Raw genomic sequence first — 26,422 nt, forward strand, 5'->3', positions numbered from 1 at the left:
TTCTTACTCAAATGTCACAACCCTATTTAAAATAGTGTGAGCTGGGTTCTGTGACACATGCCTGTAATCCCAGTGAGTTGGGAGGCTGAGGCAGGAGGTCCAAAAGTTCAAGGCCCTCAGCAATTTAGCGAGAAGTTGTTTTTTGTTTTAAGTGGATGTGGGAAGGACAGAGGCTGGGCATGTGGCCCAGTGATTTAGTGCCCCTGAATTCAATCCCTGGTACCAAATAATAAAATAGTATGAGCACACTCTGTGCCCTTATATTAATTTTTCTCTAGCCTTTTTCATAGCCTGATTGTTAAAGAACATGTATTTCCTGGAGAGACAATATTGAGTTATGATTCTGATATCCCAGCTTTTACTGTTCACCATCTGAAATTCAAGATAGTTTTAGATAAAATAGGCCTTTTTTGTCCCCTCATGCTAGAACGTAAACAAAATGAAGGCAGGAACATTTTTTTGCTCATACCTGTATTTTCAGTGATTAGAAAAGTACCTAGCAGACTCAGTAAAAATAGGTTGTAAATGAACAAATATTTGCTTCTTTTTCCCTTATTTCCTATACACATTGCTAAAATTTGTGTTCAGGCACAAATTTAAGCACAGGATTAGCATATCCTCACAAATCCTTATGAGAGGGTAGGTATTATTCCTGCCCTCATTTTACACATGAGGCAGCTGAAACACTGAGAACTTCTTTCACTAGTAGTTTATCCAAAGTCATGGAGCTCTTCTGGTAAACTACAGAGCCAGGATCAAACGCGAGTCTTCTAATTGCAGAGACCTTGGCTATAACTACAGAACCACTTCTGCATTGTCTCCTGCATCTTTGCTTTCCAGTACTGCTATGTTTTACCAAACCTTCTCAAGGAATATTTCTAAAGCACTTCTTTTGTAGGGTCACTCTGACCCCATTTCTTCTAGTTCCAGTAGGGAAGGTAGTTGGAGGTAAAGGTGTAATGGGCTTCAAGTGAAGAATGATGAGTAATAACTAAAGGTGAAAGAAAAATGCCTTGTATGTTCTGGACATTTCGGTATGGTAGTGAGCAAAGAAAAGTTGGCTTTGTGAAGCTTACATTCTGTGTGATTGTGGGGGAAAAGACAATAAAATGTCAAGTGTTGGAGAAAAATAGCAGAGTAAAGGAATGTCAGGGAGCCTGTGGCAAAGAGAGATGTTTTATACAGGAAGGTCAGCCAAATTATCTGAAAAGGTGTGACACTAACAAAGACCTGAGGAGATAAAAGAGATGGGGTTGGAGGGAAATGAAAAGTCCAGATCAAGTAAGACATTAGGGTCTTTGTGGGGGGGGAATATGTTTTGAGGGTCATGGTTGCCTAATATTTGTGCTTTATTAAGTATTATCAGTTTTGTTTTTATTTTAAGTATAATGGAGTCTAAAAGCCTGCTTCCTGTGAAAACAGGGCTGCTGGGATTAGGAGATGATAAACAGTGCCTTCTAGTGGCTCTTATCATAAATGTAGATAGTAAGCTTTCCAGAAAATAAACAGGCTCTACAAAGTGAGTTGCTAGCTGAGTCCTATAAATGGAAAATGTGGGTGCCTGGAAAAAAGCCTTAGAAATATTCAAGATCAAGTTAAAAACATCATGTTCCTTTACCCCCATATGTATTTCATGTATTCTCTTAGACATTCATTTACATAACCACATTATAATTACATTAATACAATATTATTATTTAATCCAGGTCATATTCATATTTTGTTGGTTTTGTCCCGATGCCATTGATATAGAAAAAAAAACCTTTTAATTTTTTTCTGGTCTAGTATCCAATCCAAGATCTCATATTTCATTTAGTTTGTATGTCTCTAAATCTAGAACAGTCTAGTTTTGTTTTTTTTTTTTTTTTTTTTTTTTTTTTTTTTTTTTTTTTGGTGAGGGGATTGAACTCAGGGACACTCAACCACAGAGCCATATCCCCAGCCCTATTTTGTATTTTATTTAGACACAGGGTCTCACTGAATTGCTTAGTACCTCACTTTTGCTGAGGCAGGCTTTGAACTCACAATCCTCCTGCCTCAGCCTCACGAGCTGCTGGGATTACAGGTACATGCCACCATACCCAGCTCTAGAATAGTTTTGTAGCCTGCCTCCTTTGTTTTTCCTGACATTGTCATTTTTAAAGAATACAAACTATTAATAGAATGTTCCTCAGTTTGGGTTTTTGTGTTTCCTTATGATCCAGGTTGTGATGTATGATATTACCTAATTAATTGCATTTTCCTTGGTGCATCATACCACTTAGAAGCACTTACCTAGTATTGGTGGTGTTATCTTTGATCACTTAGTTAACATAGTACCTCAAAATGGGGATTATTTAATACTTACATTTTCCCACATGATTATGGTCAGCATTCAGTTATTTGAAGGAACTTTGGCTTTTCACCATTAATATATTTTTCATCATAGTCACCATCATTGGTATGAGTTTATGGAAGTTATTGTATTCAAAGAGTTTTAATTCATTATACTCATTTTGATGCTCATTCATTTAGCTATTTAAAATCCCTTCAAGTTAACTCCTTGTCCTTTTTGTCATGTCTCCTTCATTTTTTGAGTACTTCTATACTTTCTGGCACAGCAAGATGGTCTAGGTTCATTTTTTTGTTGTTTTTGTGGATGAACCTTTATTTTTATTTATTTTTATGTCGTACTAACAACTGAACCCAGTGTCTCACGTGCTAGGCAAGCGCTCTTTACTAAACCGCAACCCCAGGCTAGGTTCATCTAGTACTTTGCCTGCCTCAACCCTGGGATCAGTCATTTCCTTGAAGAGCCTTGCTTTCTTATAGAGGAGACTTGTATTGAGAAAACAAGATTCAGGCATGGTTTTAATTAGAATTTTACGTTGGCATAGCAGTAGATTTTGGTGCATCCGATCTTTTTTTATCCAATGAAAATCTTATAAGGCAGAATCTGTGATAATTATTCTTGGGTTCATTCCTTGGTATTCTATACTGAATGGGCTACAAGAACAATGCTAAGCAATGTTGTAGTGAAGCTCCATATTTACATTTTTAAAAACTTATTGTGGAATGTGAGATTAATAAGTAATCTAAATAGTTGAATATATGAAGATATATACTGCTTTGGAAGATTCAGGTTTAATAAGTTGTTTCTAAATGTATAAATCTCACATTACACTAACAATATTTTGTAAAGAACCAAAGCAGATTCCAGACAGTATGAAAAAATTAAAATGTAGCCAGGCACAGTGCCTCATGCCTATAATCCCATCTACTCAGAAGGCTGAGTTCAAGGCCAACCTGACAACATAGTGAGATCCTGTCTCTGGAGTAGAGGTGGGCAAACAGAACATTCTAGAAAAATGTAATAATAAGGATGGTGATGTAAGTTTGCCCTACCAGATATTGAAATATGAAGTTCTAATAATTAAAATTGATTGGTTTTTAACCTTGAATAGCCAAAACAGTGAAACAGAATTAGAGGATCCAGAAAGAGAACCCAATGCATGGGAGTTTAGTGTTATTAAGGTTATGTATTCAGATGAATAGAGAAAATCTACTGAGTTCAAAACTTCTTTGTAGTTTTTTTTTTTTTTGGTACCAAGGATTAAATTCAGGGGCACTTGACTACTGAGGCACATCCCCAGCTCTATTTTGTATTTTATTTAGAGACAGAATCTGACTGAGTTGCTTAGCACCTCACTTTTTACTGAGGCTGGCTTTGAACTTGTGATCCTCCTGCCTCAGCCTCCTGAGCCACTGGGATTACATGCGTGCAGCTTCTTTGTAGTTCAAGTCTTCAGGGTATATCCCACTTAAGGGTTAACAGGGTACTTTGCCAAGATGAATTGTTTTTTTCAACTGCATTTAATTTTAGAGTTTGCTTTTCCTATTGTTTTTTTCTTTATTTAGTAATCAAAACATATTTTTTCAGTAAGTCCTCCCTATCCTTATCCTAATCCTACCCAGTGCCTAAAGGTAACCATTTCATTCATTTCTTTTTTTTTTTTTTAAAGAGAGAGAGAGGAGAGAGAGAGAGAGAGAGAGAGAGAGAGAGAGAGAGAGAGAGAGAGAGAATTTTTAATATCTACTTTCTAGTTCTCGGCAGACACAACATCTTTGTTGATATGTGGTGCTGAGGATCGAACCCGGGCCTCACGCATGCCAGGCGAGCGCACTACCGCTTGAGCCACATCCCCAGCCCCATTTCATTCATTTCTGATATCATTTTTGCATGAAAATAAGCAAGTATAAATGTTGTTTTTCCATCTTTCTTCAGTTATTATGTAGGAAGCATACTATATGTACATTATTTTGCATTGTGTATGTGTGTATTTTACCAGTATATCCTGAAATCCTGTCATAAGTTGGTTTTATTTTGTTTTGGTTTTGGTACTGGGGATTGAACCCAGAGGCACTTAACTACTGAGCCACATCCTCGTCCCCGTTTTCTTCTTTTCTCCCGCACCCCCTCCCGCCCTTTTAATTTGAAACAGCATCTCCCCAAGTTACTTAGGGCCTTTCTGAGGCTAGCTTTGAACTTATAGTCCTCCTGCCTCAGCCTCCTGAGCTGTTGGGATGCATGCACCCCTGCACCTGGTTTCATGAGTTATAAAGATCTTTTTTGTGTGTAGATTTCCAGCTATTTTCAAGTTCTTATTTTTAATAGAGACCCCAACAGGAAATGGTAGTTGATACATATGTCTTGTGTGTTAACGATATAAGAGAAGTGACTGAGAGTACAGCCATATGCAAAGAAATGGCGTGTTTACTTCATGTTTTAGCTTTCAATAAATATTTAAAATATAATTTTGTGGGATTTCTATAATTTTCTGAGAAGAGCTTTAGCCAACTTTTTTATTTGATAAAACTACCAGTGTATAGTCACCTTGAATTTATAGGACTTTTACCATTCTTTGAAATTCCATTTCTCTTTACCAGGTTTGCAAAGTTCAAAAAGTTAATATTTGAAATTGAAAAGGAAGTGGTTCTACATTGTTAATAGAGTATAAATTGGTATGAAAGAATTTAGTGAATATGTATCAAAAAGTAAATTGCACATACCCCTTGGCCAGTTTTCTCTAAATTTGTAATATTGATTTTTATATATATATATATATATATATATATATATATATAATGAAAATGGGCATGGAGAGCAAGCTATTTTTAAGAATATTTAAGAATACTTTATCACTACTAAAGTAATAATTTCTAAAATGTTACTAAGTGGAAAAGGAATACATACCTTGGACATTGTTTTGTTGTTAGCCATTGTTTAAAAGTAATTACGGAGCTGGGGCTAGGACCCAGCAATAGCATACTTGCCTGGCATGTGTGAGGCACTGGGTTCCATTCATAAATAAATAGAAATAAAGGTCTAATCAACAACTAAGAAAATATTTTTTTAAAAAGAAATTATGTATGCATGTACACATGCACACTCTTATATACAATAGTGAATAAATTGGCTTCTGGTCCCTTTCAGAAAGGGAAAATGAGGGATTGATAAACTGAGGTGAGAAAAAGACTCAATTTTTTAGAGTGAGCAACAATCAGTCAATCAATCAATTTTATTTATAACTCAAAGTAGTAGTTTATTTCTTCCTGATGTAAAATTCTGGGATATAACCTTAGCTGTTACATGACTCTGCTCCCTGAAGTATCAAGGACCAAGCCTCTTTCTAGCTTGCTTCTGCCATCCTAGATTGTGGTTCTTATCCTTAAGGGCCAAGGTAGCCTTTGTGTTCCCATCATGAAAAGAAAAAGACCAATTGCTAGGGTTCCAATTGCTTCTTTAGAGTTTTCCTCTTGCTAATCATGTGGGCATAAATAGCTTAGAGAGTTTGGGAAGTAGGTTCTCTCTGGTACAGTATCCATGTGCCCAGCTTAAAAAGTTGATTACTGTAGAAAAGGGGGAGAATGAATAAGCAATCTAAAGAACTAAAATGTTCTAATAATCTCTATGATTTGAAGATTAAACTAAATGGCAAACACATTTTAGTTCCCTAAGGTAATAAAGCTTACTGTACCTTAAAAACTCAGACATACATCAGTTTCTTAGAAATGTTGCTACTTTGAATTTACCTGAGATCATACAAGAGGATTTCAAAGTGATTAAAGGACACTAAATTTTAGATTTAAAAAGCGATGTATAAAAATTTTCAGGTAGGTTTTATTAAAAGGACTCCCTAAGACCATAAAAACGCAGAAAAATTTGAAACTTAAGAAATTTTCCAAACTAGTTTATGAAAAATTGTTCTGTGAAGTGTCCTCCTGAAGTAGAGGTTTTGCAGGATCTTAAGCTGACTCCTATTTTTGTTCTCACTGATCTTTTAGTTAAAGAGTTCCACCTATTGTCCTTAGGTAGGGGCTTCTTGCAAATTTAAGGGCTTTTCTCCTAGTCTGTTGCTATTATTGCTGCTTTCTTACTCCAGAAGAAAATTCCTCCTCTCCTACCCCTCTACATTTAGGGAACTCTTTACCTTACTTTCTAAAATTCCTTTCTCACCTTAATTACTCATTACTTTATAGCATTTTATTCTATTTGGAAATCAGCATCATTTTTCATATTTATGGAAGAGAGGTATCAGACCTGAATGAAAGGCCTATGCACACTTTTTGTTTAGGTTGAATAGGTATGGAGCTGATCATGATGCTGATTCTGACTAAATGCCAAAAACTAAACAGTTCACTCTGCAGTATCATCATCCACACTAAAAGCCCTTGTTTTCTCCAGTTTTGTTCACTTTAGAGAAAAGACAACCTTTTTTCCCCACTACAAGATAAATACCAGCCTGTCTACTGTGCAGGATAGGGTATCAACTTCATTTATACAGTCCTTTGGTTAATCTCTCTTTTAACCGTTCCTCTTCTTAAACTCTAATGCCATCATACCTATACTTTGAGTTTTATCAAGCAACATAAGTTGGTGGTCTCTCTCCTCTACTACAGTCTATACTTCTCTGTTTTGGAGACTGGGTCTTGCTGTGTACCCCAGTTGCTTGTCTCAAACTTGTGAAACTCCTGCTTTTGTCATCTAAAATAGTTGATATTACAGATGTGTCTCTTTTTCTAGGTTTCCAGCACTTGCTGTTTTTTTTCCCTCTATTTTTGTGGACTTATACCTTTACTCCTTTCTTTCCATTTTATTGGCTTTGAACAGGGAAATGATGTAAATGCACTTGTTCAGTCCATCATCTAACTTGTTTCTAGCTTTTTGCTATGGTGACTATCACTGTGTCCAAATCTTTGTGCACATCTTTTTTTTTTTTTTAAAGAGAGAGTGAGAGGAGAGAGAGAGAGAATTTTTTAATATTTATTTATTTATTTAGTTCTCGGCGGACACAACATCTTTGTTGGTATGTGGTGCTGAGGATCGAACCCGGGCCGCACGCGTGCCCGGCCGAGCGCGCTACCGCTTGAGCCACATCCCCAGCCCCTTTGTGCACATCTTAAGTTTTCTCCCTAATTAAAAAAATAAAAAAGATATTTTGAAATAATCAAGATTCATAGGAAGTTGCAAAGTTAGTACAAAGAGGTATCCTATATCCTTCAGCTGATTGCTCCCACTGGTACTTCTTAATGTATTGATATTGGACTACAGTATCAAAATCAGGAAACTGACATTGGTATAAAGTACATGTGTATATTAGAGTAAATATTTAGAAGTGAAATAGTTCAAACTTGTGATTATTGCCAGATTATGTATATGTCTTATTTAGAACACTTGTTATAAGTAATCAAATTCAATCTCAGTCTATATTCTGGGATTAATAGATAGGGAGCTGTCCATGATGCTGGGCTTCGAATATATCTCCATAGATTTGCCTTTTTCTACCCCTAGCCAATAAATGTTTTAACATTATTTTCTTGTATTTTTTTTTTAACTTCATTCTCAGACATTATCTTCCTTATTTGACGGCAGTCATTGTCTCTGACAACTCTGTGGTCCTTACTGATTAAAAATTCAAAAATAGAGCTTTTTCCAGCATTCATCTTTACCTTTGGAGGGATTCTAGTTGATCTTGTTGACTCATGGTGGGGGTAAGTTGGGTAGGGCCATGTGGTTGGCTGCCTTCCTAGATTGGAAGGAGGCAATTCCTGATAGGAAATAATGCCAGGCAGAAAGTAACAGTCTGGTCTCTTCTGCAACAATAAAATTTCCCAATTTTTTAAATGATGTGAGTTTTGTGAGCCATTCTCATTGGAAAATATTCCAGCAGTACAGAATTATACAGGACAATAAAGAAACTCACGTTATATTCCCCCATATCCCTTATACATTACTTTTTCCAAAGGAGAATCCTGTCAACAGTTGTTCATATCCTTGAAATTCCCTTGCATTTTATTTATATATGAATATATGTACCTATGTACTTTAAAGGGAAGGGTGATAAATTAACTACAATATTATTCAGCTTCTTGTCTTTTTCATTTTACTAGTGTGTCTTAGAGAGCTTTTTTTTTTCTAATGGTAGTACCTTTCCATTAGGATATGCCATAATTTACTGCTGTGGTTTACAAATTATATTCATATTTCCTGCTTAACAGAAAAAAATTGGAATTTAGATGTTGTATGACATCACAGCATCTTTCCAAGGCACTGTTAAAAAGTTCCTGCATAGGGCTGGGGTTGTAGCTCAGTGGCAGAGCACTTGGCCTAGCATGTGTGAGGCACTGGGTTCAATCCTTAGCACCACATAAAAATAAATAAAGGTATTTTGTTAATCTACAACTACCCCCCCCCCAAAAAAAAGTTTCTGCATAGAATTTTTGGGTTATTTTTTCTGTTTGAAAGAATAGATACAAAATTTAGCATATATGATTATACAACCTGTATAACTCTACATCATGTACAAGCAGAAGAATGAGAAGTTACACTCTATTTATGTATGATGTGTCAAAATGCATTTAGTGTCATGTATAACTAATTAGAATAAATGAAAGAAATAAAATCCAAAAATAAATATAAATAAATATATATTTAGAACATGGTTGCTTGTTATCCAAAATGTCTGTATATACTTTTCATTTATGTGAACTGTTTATTTCCCATAAAGTAGAGAAGTAAGTTAACTATACTTTCATGCAGATACAAGTTTGTTCAAGAATTAAAACAGGTAGTTGTATTCCCTCCTATATCCATTTTATAGTAAGAGAGGCCATACAAAGTAACTCTTTGTAATAACTTGATGGGTAATGGCACTAAGATTCCCACATGTGAAGTCTTAGTGTTGGGTTTTATTGAACCTGAAAACAATCATAGCTTATGTTTTAAATAACATACTTGAGATGTACCCCCCCCAAACAATTAATATAATATAAACATTTTAACTCATCACCCAGCTTAAAAAGTAAATTACCACAAAACTGATATCCATGTGTATCTCTCCTCTTCCACATAGCCTATATTATAGTTCCCCTATAGAATTAATAAATCCTGAGTTGTTTTTTCCTCCTCTTCCTGTGTTTCTATGGCCATCCCTAAAAGATAATTTTTATGTTTTTAAACTTTGATTTAAATATTCTTTAGCTTCTTGTTTTCAGTTAGTTTCTTAATATTTATGTAATTTATTCATGCTGATGCATATAGATCATTTATTTTTACTGTTGGGAATAATATTTCCTTGTTTCAGAATGCAGACTGTACTTATCCATTCTCCTGTTGATGGACATTTAGTTATTTCCAACTTTTGGTTAGTAAAAATAATGCTGCTATGAATATGATCATACAAACTACTTCTTGGTTGATTCATAATAACAAAAGTGAAAACAACATAAAAGTTCATAAATTGTTGAATGGTTAAATAAAATAATGGAATATTATTCGGCTATAAAAAGGAATAAAGTACTGATACATGTTCTAAAATGGGTCAACCTTGAAAACATTATCTAGGTGAAAGAAGTCAGTCACACAATACCACATAGTGTATGATTCTAATTATATGAATATCCAGAAGAGACAAGTTCATTGAGACAGAAGGTAGATGAGTGGTTGCTAGAGTCTGTGAGATGTGGATAATAGTGGCTGTTAGTGGTTTTGGGGTTCTTTGGGGAATGATGAAATGTTCTAAAGACAGATCATGATAAGATTGTGCAACTGAATATAGTAATAAAAACATTGGGCTATACATCTTAGATGGATGAGTTTATGTTGTTTGAACTATAGAAGTTAAGAATAATTTACAGTCTTTTTCAAAATCAACCCACTAGTAGATTGTAAGCCATTTTGGAGGGTCACTAATAGAATTTATTTTTTAAAAAAATAGGAGCAAAAGGGTAGCTCACAGATCTTATTTAGATGTTATCAATTTCATGAAACATATAATCAAATAAAAATAGTTTGGGAGAGGGTTGGTTCTGGGGATTGAATCCAGGACCACTCTACACACTAAGCCAGGTGTTCCCTTTGTATTTTGAGACAGAGGTCTCACTTAGTTGCCAAAACTGACTTCCAACTTGTGATCCTCTTGTCTCAGCCTCTCATAGCTGGGATTATAGGTGTATACCTGTAAGGTGCCAAGCTTAAATAACCATGCTCTTGATGATTACGAATGCATAGTATTTGCACACAAGAGGTCCTCAATAAAATTTTGATACTTAGGTTTTACTATTTATTTGGGTGACTGGTAATTAAGGTGAAAGAAGGGTAATTAGGAATGAGGATTATACCAGAAATGGAAACCATAAGAATCCATAAATATAAGAAACATTTGGACTAATTTTAAACTTTTCTGTGTCAGCTCTCTCAATGTTGCCCAGGCTGGCCTCAAACTTGCCGTCCTCCTGCCTCCTGAGTAGCTGGTATTGCTGTTGTGCACTACTGTGCCCATTACTTTTTTCCCTCCTCTCCCTTTTGAACAGGAATAGCAAATTCTTGAGGCATAAAATAGATAATGAAGGGTTTAAAAGCATAGACTGTTTTGGAATTCTCCTTTTTTATTCTAGGAAGAATAATCTTTAGTTTAATGTTAATTAACTTGGATTTCCAATAGCATTTTTTTCAGATTTTTATACAGTCTTTTAATGCTCATCAGAGTTTAAAGAGTGGTCTTGAATTCTTTAATGTTGTCATTTTATTTTTCTTTGAAGATCTAATGGTAACTGTTTCCTGAAATTTTCTTATTGTTTTTGTTTTGATTTTTTTTTTATGATAGGCTTTTTTCAATTGTTTGATTTTCTTAATGGACCTCATGTAAAAGGAGGCATTGCTTAAAAACCTGGTTAATTTTAAAAAGCTAAGACTATGCAAGGGTCAGAGGAAACTACAAATAATATCCTTAAGATTAAAAAAAAAAGGAGGCAATACATCATTGAAACAAAATAGGAATCTTAAAAAAATGTTCAAGAGGAAAAAATGATAATTTAAAAAGTTAGAAATTTATTTATTTATTTTTTTAAAGGTTTTTTAAAATTTTTTTTTTAAAGAGAGAGTGAGAGAGGAGAGAGAGAAAGAGAATTTTTTTAATATTTATTTTTTAGTTCTCGGCGGACACAACATCTTTGTTGGTATGTGGTGCTGAGGATCGAACCCGGGCCGCATGCATGCCAGGCGAGCGCGCTACCGCTTGAGCCACATCCCCAGCCCAAAAGTTAGAAATTTAAAAGACAAGTTAGGAAGATAAATCTGAAGAGTAAAACAAAAACTAAAGAGGTAAAGAAAAAAATTAATGGAGCATGCCAGAGGGTTCAGTAGCTGCAAAGATAGTTCTAAAGAGAATAGAAATAAACAAGAGGATTAAATTTTCAGTGAAATACGGGAAATTCCCCCAAATTGAATATGAGTCTAATTTGCATGGGAACACAAGGTACTTAGCAAGATAGACTCCCCACTTTTTTTAAGTTGCAGACGGACACATAGTATCTTTATGTGGTGCTGAGGATCAAACCCAGTGCCTCACACATGCAAGGCAAGCGTTTTACCACTCAGCTACAGCCCCAATCCTGCAGGATAGACTTTTAAAAAAACCATTCAGAAGGGCTAGAGTTGTAGCTCAGTGTACAGCACTTGCCTAATATGTGTGAGGCACTGGGTTTGATTCTTGGCACTGTGTATAAATAAATAAAGATTCATCAACAAATTTTTTTAAAAACATTTTAATTTCAGAAAACTTTAGACCATAAAGATAAAAGAGAAGATCTTTAAAAAATAACTTTTCAGAGAGAAAAACAAGCCCTCTTTCCAGGACTCAAGAAGCTAGAGGTCAACAGAGATGTATTTTATACTTAAACTAAAAATTAAGGATGAGGATAAAATAAAGATTTGATACATCCTAATAAATTTACCTCCCATGCACCTATTCCGCAAAGTTACTGATAAATATACATGTTACAAACGAGTAAATTAAGAGAGAACTGTGGGATCCAGGATTGGAAAATCCAAAATACAGGACAGTGGTAACTTTAAAAATTTTTTTAGTTGTAAAAGAACTTAATACCTTTTTTAAAAAGTATTATTTTGTTTAGTTGTAGTTGGACATCATGCCTTTATTTTATTTATTTATTTTTATGAGGTACTGAGGATCGAACCCAGCACCTTACATATGTTAGGCAAGTGCTCTACCACTGAGCCACAACTCCAGCCTCCTGCCCTTCAAGATTTAACACATACCACAAATAGAGGATGGTTACACTGACCACCAAAATCTAAATCATTAATCATGCTTGCCTACATGTTTCTTATTTCTCAATAGTCCGTATAACTGGTTTTGTATTTTTTTCTGCTAAATTGAGTTTTTGAAAAGGTAAATAAATATTTTTAAATGGGGATTAAAAATTTTTTCCCCAAAAATTTAAAAAGGAATGCTAAGCCACGAGCGCTGTTGCATGCCTATAATCTCAGCAACTCCATAGTCTGAGGCAAGAGGATGCCAAATTCAAGGCAAGCCTCAGCAATTTAGAGATACAGGAAATAAAAAATTAAAAGGAGAGCTGGGCATGGTGGCATATGCCTATATCTATATCTCTAAATAAAATACAAAAAAAGGGCTGGGGATATGGCTCAGTGATAGAGTGCCCCTGAGTTCTATCCCTGGTACCATAAACAAAAAATTGAAGGGACTGGGGGAGAAGCTCAGTATATCTTCCCTAGGTTTAATAGGGATTGGAGGAGAAGGTGGGGGTTAGAATATTATAAACAGAACTTAGTGGCATATGTCTTCCTGCTACTCAGGAAGCTTAGGTAGTTGGATTGCTTGAACCAAAAGTTCAAGGCCAGCCTGGGCTACGTAGCAAGACCCTATCAAAAAAGGAAGAAGAAGGAAGGAGGGTGGGAGAAAAGAAACAAAAATGCTGTATACCTTGCTTTTTAGATTTAGGTCGTTTTGCCTACTGAACTTTTCAGGGCATAAAAATCATGATAAAATTAATTGATGGCCTATAGAGAAAGGAATCAATAAATTTAATATATTATGAAATGAAGTGTTCTGAATTAGTAGCAGATAAGGGATGTACAACCCTTTTGGAAAGTCCTTAAAAGTATTCATGGGGCTCGAGTTGTAGCTCAGTAGTAGAGCGCTTATCTTGTACATGTGAGGCACTGCATTCGATTCCCAGCACCACATATAAATAAGCAAATAAAATAAAGGACCATCAACAACTTAAAAAAAAATAAAAATAAGAAAAAGTATTCATGGCCAAGACTTAGAGGGAAAAGCCCCAAAATGTTAATAGTTGTTCAGATTAGGGGTGCCTTTAAACAAGTGTTTTCCAGCATTTCTACATTTTATTTGTTATTTTTACAAATGAGGGAATATTTTGACCCCTATCTGGTAGTCTAACTTTAGGAAAATAATTATAGATACAGAATAAACATTATCCAGAAATATTCAACACCTTTATTTTTAGTAATGAAAAATCAGATAAAAGTTAAATGTTCAGGTAACTAGAATGTGCCAAAGTAAATGGTGGTATTTCTGAATGAACTGTGTTAAGATTTAAGAGATTACCTAAAAATAATGAAAGATAGAATAGAAAAAGCAGGAAACAAAATGTTTATGCAGTATATGATTACAGATAAATATTTTTATAAATTTACAACAATACTAGAAGAAAATCAGTAATTTCTCAGTGACTATATTTAGATATTAAGATTCAGGTAATTTTTCCTCTTTGTACTCTTGTATATTTTCCAAATTTTATTTAGTTATCAGGTATGAACTAACTTTAAAAACTAGTTTTTTTCCTAACACAAAGTAAAGCTATAGCTATGGTTTTTAGGCTCCTACTTGATAAGATTTTTTTTATATGTTATCTGAAAATTGGGGGGGGGTTTGCTAACGATATTTTCTTCAAGCCCTCTTCGGTTTATATGGAATAAATGTATTTGTGTCATTTCTTAGATCTGAAACTCAACACCGAGGCTCTGCTCCCCATTCTGAGAGTGATATACCAGAGCAGGAAGAGGAGATTTTAGGATCTGATGATGATGAGCAGGAAGACCCTAATGATTATTGTAAAGGTAAGTTTGTTAGGGGATACACAGTAAGATTTCCCATTACTCGTTTGGATATTTTGTCTATCAGAATAAGCACAGTTGTAATGCTTTCTGCTTGTTACATCCTTTTCTTGAAGATACAGGAATAGTGTTTGCTCTTGATTTGATATAAGGCATCAAAGTCAAATTTTATATTAAATGTTTATTTCTTTTTTAAAATCTTAGTACATATTGCCTTAGAAATTTTCAGACATATATTAAATAGAAAAGAAAAGCTGTGGGCTGGGGATGTGGCTTAAGTGTAGCGCACTCACCTAGCATGCATGAGGCACTGGGTTTGATTCTCAGCACCATGTAAAAATAAATAAAGATATTGTGTCCACCTAAAACTAAAAAAAATAAATAAAAAAAAGAAAAGCTGTTTTCAGTGCTGTAAACAAGTATAATATTTTGATGTGTGTATATGTATATATACATATATGTGTGTGTATACTTTTTTAAATACCTTATTACTTTTTTCTCATTTCATGATAACTACTTAGATAAGTTAAACTGGAATCACAGGTACATAAACTATGTCATCAGATTGCTTCTATCTTTTCTGTTTCTTGGTGAGATTTCTCAGCATCCTTGAGGTAGGAACTTATAATCAAATATATTGTACTATCTAGGATAAGAAGTTGCTTGCTTAGTTCATATTCTCAGCAAGCAAAGATAAATGTTAAAATATCTTGATTCCTGCCACTTTGGGCAGCTTTCTCAGGCCTTCCTGTTTGTTTTTATTTAGAAAAGTAGGTCCTTCTATTTTCTACTTTTCAGCTAAATTAATAGAATTCATTATTCTTCTCTCCTAAGAAATATCCTGAGGCTGCACCTCTAAATAGATTATGTTTAAGTAAATCTGTTGGGGTTTTATACACACATACACACACAAAAATGTGTGTGTGTGTGTGTGTGTGTGTATATATATTTATTTTAGTTATAGTTGGACATAATACCTTTATTTTATTTATTTATTTTATGTGGTGCTGGGGATCGAACCCAGTGTCTCCCATGTGCTAGGTGAGTGCTCTACTGCCGAGCCACAACCCCAACCCCAATCTGTTGGGTTTTTGAGTGGCAAAAATGATCTTATACAAAATCTTATTTTTGTTTGGGGATGGGGTTCTTTTGAAGAGCATCACTTGCTCAATTTAAAATCTTACTAAGATTTTATGGGTCTAGGAAAGATAGTAGAATGAATCAGACATTATTATCCTATGTATATATATGATAAAAACAACTGGTGAGATTCTACATCATGTACAATCAGAAAAATGAGAAATTGTACTCCATTTATGTATGATGTATCATAATACATTCTACTGTCAGGTTTCCAAGGAATCTGTATACTACTTTCCATATTGGCTGCACCAATTTGCAGTCCCTCCAGCCATGTATGAGTACTTTTTTCCCCCACATCCTCGCCAACACTTACTGTTGTTTGTCTTCATAATAGCTGCCATTCTGACTGGAGTTAGATAATATCTTAGAGTAGTTTTGATTTGCATTTCTCTGATTGCTAGAGATGATGAGCATTTTTTTCATATATTTGATGATTGTATAATTAAAACAAATTTAAAATCTTAAGATTTGTTTGTAACATAAACTCAATAATACTGTGACTAATTTGACATATAAGGTTTTCTTCTATTGAATTGATTTTATAGGAGAAACTTTTGATAAAAGGCATATAAATGTTCAAAAATGGGATATAAGATACCTTTTCTTACTATTTTATTCTCATCCTGGTTCTTCTTATACTCTTTCTCTTTTTCCTTCCAGGAGGTTATCATCTTGTGAAAATCGGAGATCTGTTCAATGGGAGATATCATGTAATCCGAAAGTTGGGCTGGGGACATTTCTCAACAGTGTGGTTATCATGGGATATTCAGTAAGTTTTACTGGTCCTTAAAAATATTTTAGTTAAATGATACCTCCATGTTTTTGTCTGATTTCCCAGAGATGGTCTGGGCTCCAGTCTGTCTATCTCTTGATGGGTTGGTTTATTTCTTTTCCATATATATGTGGTAGAGTTTAGGGGCGTTTTTTTTTTTTTTTTTTTTTTTTTTAAAGACTCATTTCTTGAACAGAATTTTATGGTTGAAAGTAATCGTTTTGGGGGACAGGGAGGTACCAGGGATTGAACTCGGAGGCACTCACCACTGAGCCACATCCCCAGCTTTATTTTGTATTTTATTTAGGGGGAGGGAGTCACTGAGTTGATTAGTTCCTCGTTTTTGCTAAGGCTGGCTTTGAACTTGTGATCTCCTGCCTTAGCTTCCCGAGCCACTGGGATTATAGGCGTGTGCCACCATGTCTGGTGAAAAGTAATCTTTATGTTCTTGGACAAATCATGTTTCTGGTCATCAAGAATCAGTAATATATATTCTTCCCCACCTTGGGCACAGGAGATTGATTAAATTACTATCAGCAAAATACTTGGAGCTCCCAAATTCAAAGCCTTGCCAAATATTCAATTGTGTATAAATTAATAATTGTCTTCTCACGCAAGTATTGTTAAATTTTTGGATAATGTTAGACCAACCTTTGTGAAATTATTTTTGTAACAGATTTGGTCAATTATGTACTTAAAATTTTTCTTTATATAAAAATTATAGATAATAAAAATACCTCTGTAACATTGAATATTTAACTAAGCATATATCATCTTTTATTTACTTTTATGACTTACAAGATTTTATTTTATAAATAAAGTGTTTTACATCCTATAGACCAAAACCAATTTTTCTTTTAACTGAAAGAAACTTGTCACATTTTCAATACTTAGACAAAACATCATTAGGGCAAAAAAAAAAAAAAAAAAAAAAAATCCCTCAGTATGACTACGCCTGGCTGAGGGATCTTTGATGAGACAGTAATTGCTATCTGTGTACCTTACTATATATATATATATATATATATATATTTGAGTTTGTGTGTGTGTTTGTATTTTTGTCATTTCTGGGCAACATCTCCAGCCCTTTTGCATATTTTATTTGGAGACAGGATCTTGCTAAATTGCTTAGGGTCTAGGTAAGTTGCTGAGGCTGTCCTTAAACTTGTGATCCTCCTGCCCCAGGCTTCCAGGCCACTGGGATTATAGGCATGAATTACTGCACACAGCTTGTCATTTTGTATTCATCCAAGTATTCCTTTTGGTGCGCGCACGTGCGCTCGCTCGCTCGAGCTCTCTCTCTCTCTCTCTCTCTCTCTCTCTCTCTCTCTCTCTCTCTCTCTCTCTCTCTCTCTTGTGCTGAGGATCAAACCCAGAGCTTTGTGCATGCAAGGCAAGCGCTTGACCAACTGAGCTACATCCCCAGCCCTCTTCTGGCTTCTTATAGGAAAGTGTGGTATAGCTTTTATCCTTTTAACTTTTGCCATATAGATGTATATGCAGTAATTCTGATTTGATGAGGTTTTTCCTCTTATTTGTTCTAGTTTCTTGGTTTTACTTGGAATTCAGGGGGTTATTAAGAAGGTAGGTTTAGCTTAGAGAAAAGATTCAGTGACAGGTTATCTGAGGATAGATTATTTTCTTCCTGTAAATGAAATCTGGGCAGTTTCTTTAATAGTTATAAGCAATCCACAGAAGTAGCTCAAGCTACTTTTGTCTACAGGGAAATATGAAATAAGTATTTGTATTTGTTTACTGTGTCTCAGTTATAATAAAATCTTAGCTTCCAAAAGTGAGAGTAGGCTGGGTTCAGTGGCACCTGTCTGTAATCCCAGTAGCTCAGGAGGCTTTGGCAGGAGGGTTTCAGAGTTCAAAGCCAGCCTCAGCAATGGTGAGGTGCTAAGCAACTCAGTGAGACTGAAGTGCCCCTGAATTCAATCCTCTATACCAAAAGAAAAAATTGAGGGCAGCATGTTTAGTCTTTTTTTTTTTTTTTTTTTTTAGAAAGAATTTTTAATATTTATTTTTTAGTTCTCGGCGGACACAACATCTTTGTTGGTATGTGGTGCTGAGGATCGAACCCGGGCCGCACGCATGCCAGGCGAGCGCGCTACCGCTTGAGCCACATCCCCAGCCCCAGCATGTTTAGTCTTAATTGCTTATGTTTGTTTCTTAGAGGGAAGAAGTTTGTGGCAATGAAAGTAGTTAAAAGTGCTGAACATTATACTGAAACAGCTCTAGATGAAATCCGGTTGCTGAAATCAGTGAGTATTATATTTATGAACTGCAAAAAGCATTATAAAGTTTTATAAGATACTAAGTGGTAGACTCTTTAACATGGCAAAATTTTTAGTGTACTTCTGATAGCCTAAGGAAGTTTAGAGGAAGAGGACAATATTTGCACATTCTAGTCATGTAGTTGGGAATTGTTAGGACATGCTGTTATAAGAATTCTCCCTACATAGAGAGACACCCCCAAAATTTTTCAAACAGAACTTTATTGAGCATGTTTTGTATACCAGATCATGGTAAGAATACTCCCTATACACACAGACACCCTAAAATTTTTTCAAACAAATAAAACTTTATTGAGCATGGTTTATATGCCATAAATATTTATGTCTTCTACTGTGGTTAAAAGGAAAGTTGTGTGATTACATTTGGAACATCTATTTTATGTTTTAAAATATGTAACAAAAAATAAATACTGCATTCATTAATTCCATCTTAACCTGGAAACTTGAGCAGATTTTATCCAAAAAAATTATCACTTTGTTACAAATTAAGAAGAAATCAGTGTGATAAAAATTAGAGAACCTAGATTTTGTTTCATCTTTATCCTGGTATCTTCTTTATCACTTCTTCTTTATTTTTTTTTTTTCTCTTTCTGCCCCTCAGTGTTTCATTCATTTTATGAATGTTGGACCAGGAAATCTCTAAGGCAGTGTGCCAGTTTATGATGAGAATAAGGAGCATGTCCCCAAAAGCAATTCAGTGTACTATATTTAGTTTGTTTGTTTGTTTTTCTTTTTCTTTTTCTTTTTTTTTTTTTTTTGTGCTGGGGATGAAACCCAGGGCCTTGTGCATGCAAGGCAAGCATTCTACCAACTGAGCTATATTCCCAACCCCACGGTACTGTTTATTTAAGAAAGTTTTTGGATTTGAATCCTGTGAAAGCTCCTTAATTCCTCACACTTGGTAACCAGCAGTTGATTTGGAGGCAGCACTTCAAGTCACAAAACAGTTGAATTAGAAAATTAGTGTATATATTTATAGGAGCCCATTCTTGGAGTTGGGTTGCTACAGGTATTCTTCCTCTACCATTTGGCTTATTTCCGTGCTTTTTCCCTCTTGATGAATATTGTCTCTTCCCTTTGTACAGGTTCGCAATTCAGATCCTAATGATCCAAATAGAGAAATGGTCGTTCAACTACTGGATGACTTTAAAATATCAGGAGTTAATGGAACACGTATCCTTTTAAGAACTTATTCTTAAATAAATCAGGAATTGACTTTATCTCAGAGAAAGGAACTGGATTTGTACAAGTTGCACTTATGTGATTTCTTAGTAAATAAAATATAAAATTACCTTCTTTTACTGAACTTTTCTGATTTATGTCTATTTTTGTGTGGCATGCTTTTTCAGGATATTCTTTTGGGTTTCCATCTTAGAAAAATCAAAGCAAATCCAAAGGAACCATTTTTAAAAAAAAATAGCTTTGTGTTACTAAATAAATATTCTATGATCTTTACCACCTATCACAGAAATTTTAGGGGAAGTAATTTTTTTGTGTGTGAAAACTAATAGATAAATAAGATTTTAAGTCATGATTTTATTTTTTCACCAGATCTTAATATTGAAGAGACTGCAGATATAGCTTTTGTTTTGAATATGATTGTTTGCATTCTGTTGTAATGGAAAAACTGACTTATTAAATGGTTTTATATAGATTTTTAGAATTTTAGTGTTGGAGGGAACCTTAACTGATTTTCTTTATTTATGTGTTTTTCGTTTGTTTGTTTTTAATTTTAAATGGACAACATGCCTTTATTTTATTTGTTTATTTTTATGTGGTGCTAAGGATCGAACCCAGTGCCTCACACATGCTAGGCAAGCGCTCTGTCACTGAGCTACAGCCCCAGGCCCCTGATTTTCTTCATAAGTTAACTGATTAATCTGATGTGCAGTGAGCTACTTGAAAGGTTATTAGTTAAGAAAGCCTGTCAGATTTTTCAAAATCTGAAAAATTCAGATTGGAGAATCTAAAATTATTTAAGTAGCTACCTAAAAATGGATAAGGAAGCCAAGAGTGATGGCTGCTAGGGAGACTGAGGTAGAAGGATAACAAATTTGAGGCCAGCCTGGGCAACTTAATGACACCGTGTCTCAAAAATAAAATTATAAAAGATTTGGGGCTATAACATGGTGGTAGAGTGCTTGCCTGGCATGCCTCAGGTCCCAAGTTCATTTCATAGTAATATATGCACACAAGCGAAGCATAAGGAAAGATGTCATACATCATTCTGTTTTTCATGTCTGTTTAGCTTTTCTGGACACACATTCTTATTAACTGGTGGGGGTTTTGTATTTGTTATTGAGATGGGATTCAAATGGCTGTGTAGTTTCATGTGCCTGTGGGAAGAGGTTTGGACAGATAAGCAGGAAGAAAGGATGAGGAAAGAAGAGGTATTAATGTGAAAAGGCTTATCATTCTGAAGTTTTGAATCAATCATTCCCTTGGAGAAGTACAAATCAGAAACCCACGATTGCTAAGTAAAATCCCTGACATTCATCTTAAAACAGTATATTACCTGTTGTGGACACTTTGTAGGTGGTTCCATGTGTGTGCGTGAGAGTGTGTAGATGGTTTGTGTGTGTGTGTGTGTGTGTGCCTGTGTGTTGTTTCAAAGTAATAAAAAGGTTATATAAAATCTATGCAGGATGTCATGATAGCCATTAGATTCTGTCTTTTTATTCAGTTTTATAATGTTTGTCAAATTGTGCCAGATTTCTTTACTTATTTGGTAAAATCACAAGTAAAACTATAGAAATATTCTACATATTCTCCTTAGTAATATTGAGGACCTTTGTTGAACTATAAGGAAAAAGTCTTTTTTAAGAAAATATTCATTTAGTTGTAGATGGACACACAGTATCTTTATTTTTATGTGGTGCTGAGGATTGAACTCAGTGCCTCACATATGCAAGGCAAGCGCTTTACCACTGACCTACAGCCCCAGCCCCAAGAAGAAGGCTTTCAAAAAAATCATCAATAGATGTGAATTTCAAGTTTAAGGTATTTTTGAAATATTACTATGTGATTTCTGTTCACTTTTTAATTATTTTCTCCCCTGTACTTAGCCATTTCTCTCTGCTCTTCCTCCTGCATATCTCCCAGCTGTCTTTGCTACTGCATTATTTGCTACTATTAGAAATTTAAAAAGATATTGATCAGAGCTGTGTTAAGGGTTAACTGATTATGTCATTCACCTGTCTTTATCTCTTTTCACAGCATAGCACACCTACAGATGAAGCTGTATAACGGCATTTTTCTTTGTGTCTGAAAACTGCTTTTTTTCTAGATCATTCTTCTTTCTCATATTAAAATATAAAAGATCCTGAACTAGATACTTAGTATTGACTTCAGTATTAAATAAGTTAATTCTATTTCCATGGCCATTAAGAAGAATTTATAAGGAATAATAGCTGGTATCTATATAATGACATTAAGCCAGTGAGTCATTATTGGCTACCTATACACCTAAGTCTTCAAGATGCCTTTTTTTTTTTTTAAACTATGTACTTAATCTCTATTGCTAACTCCTCTTATTCTTAGTGTACCCTAAACATGGCTCTTTTTCCCCAGTATTTCTTATTGGTGCAAATTGTTGGATATAATGATGGTATTTGTTGTTATATATTTATACATGCACACAGTGTAACAGTATAATTTGTGGGGGGAGGGGTGGGGTTTTCTTTATGCTTACTCTTTGAGTTTTTTGGATCACTTCTGGAGACTAGATTATGTACTCTAGTCATAAACATAGCAGCAGCTTTTGGAAACTTTTGATTTTTATTTAGCATCATCTGGAGAACGTTGAATAAATACAGAGATTTCATTCCCAGAGATTGATTCTATCTGGACTCCAGGATGAAGACTAGGCATGTATGTTTCAAAAAAAAAAAAAAAGTCCTCCAAATGGATCTAATGGGCAGCCAGGCTTGAGAACCACTGCTTCAAGCTGAAAACACAGGACCCAAGTCCAAGTAGTGAGATTGTGTAGAATATTTGGAGCAATCTCCAGAAATAACCCAGAAACGACAGAACATGACCCAAAATGAATCAGTCGAGAATATTTGTTTGTATGCTGTATTCATTGACTACGACTGAGTCGCCCAGACATTCTCCCGGAACCTCAGTAGGCTTGTGTCTGCGTTTCAGATGAGTCACCACCAGTGGCATTATCAGGTAGCAATCATCTCTGCAGCAATGTCCTTTCCAGTCACTGACAACAGGAATTCTCAAAGACATGCACTCCATTCAACCTTTTTGAAATTAAATCACATGCACTGTTAATATTCATATTGCGACATAATAAACTTACACTTTATACAAAAAAAAAAAAACAGTATAATTTGGCCAATATCATTCCCCAGTATTTCGAGTTTTTATCTCTCTCTCTCTCCCCTGGCCCCTTTCTTCTGCATTACTACTCTTCCTTTGATTTTCATGATCCTAACCATGGCTTTACTCAGTGATGTTATTAGCCTTTTGTTGTTTTTTTCACACCTTCTCCTCAATTTGGGGTGGGGAGTACCGGGGAATGAACTCAGGGGTAGTCAACCACTGAGGCACATCCCTAGCCCTATTTTGTATTTTATTTCGAGACAAAGTCTTATAGAATTGCTTAGCACCTTGCTTTTGCTGAGGCTGGCTTTGAACTCAGAGATCCTCCTGCCTTTGCCTCCTGAGCTACTGGGATTACAGGTGTGACACTCTTCCCAGCTCCTCAATATATATTATGTATTTTTAAAGATGGACAACATCTTTATTTTTATTTATTTATTTTATGTGGTGCTGAGGATCGAACCCAGTGCCTCACATGTGCGAGGCAAGTGCTCTACCACTGAGCTATAACCCCAGCTCCCTCAATATATTTTTTAATGTATTATTTTTGAGTTTAGTTATTACTGTTTCTTCTGACTTGTCATGTCAATCTTCTTTCACCCAAGTTATCTGACTAATCCATTTTGATCTATAACCAGTTATGACATTCTTCTATTCATTTTTTAAAGCTACTAAATATGTCACGATTTTTATTTCACAAAATTAAAACATGTCAAATTGTAATTTGTTTTTTCTCAACAAATAAGAGGACCGTAGGTGTAGCTCAGTGGTAGAGCACCCTTGGGTTCAAACCCCAGTACTGCTGGGGGTGGGGGTGGTCTTAAAATTTTTTTATCTTTTTTGTTTTGTTTTAAGCAGTTTGCATTTTTTAAAAAAACTTGTTTTGGTAAATTTCAAACATAAAATAAGTAGAATAGTTTTATAAATCCTCACAGATCCATTACCCATTACAGCATTTATCTCATAACCAATCTTATTAGAGTGTATCTCTAAAAGACAAGGGATCTCAGCATCCCTTTTGTGCACCCTGGCTCTTCCTGCAAGCTATGTGCAGGGCTACCTCCACAGGCAAATGGTAGCTGCTACTGTGCTGAAATTGACCAAAATCAACCACCATTTACCATCCAAGTTTTCCCTTGGAAGTTGAAAGCTTTCAGTATACTTCCAGAATTTCAAATAATTACATCAGAAGGAATCTGCCAATGCAACACCTAGGAGAGAAATAGGTTACTGGGGTGGATTCCTGTTCCACCAGAACCCTTTCTAGTTTTTTGTTTTGTTTTGTTTTGTTTTGTGTTTTGTTAGTTTCTTTGTTTTGAGTTAGGATCCACATGAGCTCTTTGGCAGTTTTTTTTTTTAATTATAGGTTGACATAATATCTTTATTTTTATTTTATGTGGTGCTGAGGATTGAACCTAGTGCCTCACATGCTACCTCTGAGCCACAACCCCAGCCCGGCACTTTCTTTATTATCTGGCTCATCAGGATGTTCCAGGCTTATTTTGTACATTTCCTCTAGAATCAAACATTTCTCTACTTCTGTTTTGTGAGAAATGGCATCCAGAATCTTAAGTGCCAAGAGTTATGCTTTGCTACTGAATTAATCATTGCCATTATTTTTTTTATGATTTCTTGATTTGTTGCAAAAAGTAGTGCCTTCCTTCTTCCCCTCCCTTTTTTGGGGGGTTGCTTGAGATTACTCTCACAGCTTACTCTTGTGGCTGAGTAAAAAAAAAAAATTTGGTTGTTTGGATTGTTTTTTCTCCATGTATCTCATTTTGAATGTTTTCAATTGCTGTAGCTTTAAACTCACTAATTTTATTTTTATTCTTATCTGCCATTTATCCCATTCATTTTTTACATTGTACTTTAATGAGTTATTGTAATTTTGGATATGTTTTCCTGCAATTCTAGAATAATGATAATAAGATAATGTAAAACATGTTTAAAGATAATGCCAAACATGTTGTTGACTGCTGGAAAGCTTGCATTCCTATAAATCTTGACCTTCATTCTTGGGTGCACAGTGCTTGATTTAGAGCTAAACATTCCTCTTTACTGAGTCAAGACCTTCCAGAATACTCTACCCAATGCCCTGGGACAGTTCTCTCTCTCTCTCTCTCTCTCTCTTTTTTTTTCTTTTTTAATATTTTTTAGTTGTAGGTGGACACAAGGCCTTTATTCTTTTTTATTTTTCCTCTCTGCCTCTGTTAGTTTCCTCACATACATGCACTTGTTAGTACTCTGCACAATACTTGAAGGGAACCCTCAAGTTCTCTTCTACAGCTTTCTCCTCTTTGATACCTTGTATAGCTTCCTTGTCTCCCCAGACTTTCAGCTCGATCTACTCAACTCATAGGGTGACTAGAGAGTGTCAAGGCAGTATAGTGGGGGCAGTCTTAGAATTTAACTCATTTGTTTCCTTCTTTTCAGGGATTGTTGCTCTTGTTCCCCAGTGTCCAGAGTTTTTTGCTGTTTTTTTATATTTTGTCTTTTTTTGGGGGGGGGGTTCATTACAGTAGCTTGAGATGTGATCATGTTGTTTTGATTTGTCATGTCCCATTAACCATCCTTTCATGTCATTAACCTTTCTTTTTTTTTCTTATTTGGTTAAGAATTTAGGCTAGTTATTAGTTTGTTTCTTAATTCAGATTTGTCTGATTATTAGTTCAGTTAATCAGTTTTGTCAAGTATGATAGATAATGTCTTATTCTTCTCAAGTGTATTGTATCAGAGGGCAAACAGTGCAGATTTGTGTTTATCATTGGTAGTGTAAGTTTGATTATCTCTTTGAGGCAGTGCCTTATTGAATTCACTGTTTTTTTTTTTTTAAAAGCACTAGTCACATAAAATACATTTTTTAATTTTATTTTTATTTTATTTTTTTGAAAGAGATAGAACGATAGAGAGAGAGAGAATTTTAGTATTTATTTTTTAGTTCTCGGCGGACACAACATCTTTGTTGGTATGTGGTGCTGAGGATCGAACCCAGGCCGCACGCATGCCAGGCGAGCGCGTTACCGCTTGAGCCACATCCCCAGCCCCTGAATTCACTGTTGTAAAAAAAATACCTCGTTCCTTTTATAATTAATCTGTGAAGTGGTATTTTGATACTGTGACAATCATTTTCCCAATAGTCTTTTACATAGTAGTTTCATTGATTTTTACCTGAACCTGTTATTATTATAGTGATTATAAAAATGATGATTTTTCTGTTTCCATCATATTTTGTATATTTATCATTTGACTGTCTTTAAAGAAGACATTTCCTTTCTGCCCCTTTCACACTAAAATAACATCAGTATATGTACTCTTTTGTGGGAGGGGCAGGCAGTCCTGGGGATTAAACTAGGTGCTCTACCACTGAACTACATCCTTTTGTTGTTGTTGTTGTTTAGTTGTAGATGTGAACAATACCTTTATTTTAATTATTTA

The 26,422-nt window shown here is 34.9% G+C and overlaps 1 protein-coding gene across 2 annotated transcripts in view; it reads left to right on the plus strand.

Moving 5' to 3' along the window:
• The window catches only part of Srpk1 (SRSF protein kinase 1), a 66,567-nt gene that overhangs the window by 13,108 nt on the left and 27,037 nt on the right, over positions 1 to 26,422 (plus strand). For both annotated transcript variants that reach the window (XM_026383493.2, XM_026383492.2), the window contains 4 exons: positions 14,328 to 14,446; positions 16,247 to 16,355; positions 18,535 to 18,622; positions 19,741 to 19,828. In XM_026383493.2, the coding sequence (XP_026239278.1) occupies positions 14,328 to 14,446; positions 16,247 to 16,355; positions 18,535 to 18,622; positions 19,741 to 19,828 (404 nt within the window). The remainder of the gene's footprint in view (positions 1 to 14,327; positions 14,447 to 16,246; positions 16,356 to 18,534; positions 18,623 to 19,740; positions 19,829 to 26,422) is intronic.

This window comes from Urocitellus parryii, chromosome 8 (genome assembly GCF_045843805.1).
Source record: "Urocitellus parryii isolate mUroPar1 chromosome 8, mUroPar1.hap1, whole genome shotgun sequence".
Classification (NCBI taxonomy): domain Eukaryota; kingdom Metazoa; phylum Chordata; class Mammalia; order Rodentia; family Sciuridae; genus Urocitellus; species Urocitellus parryii.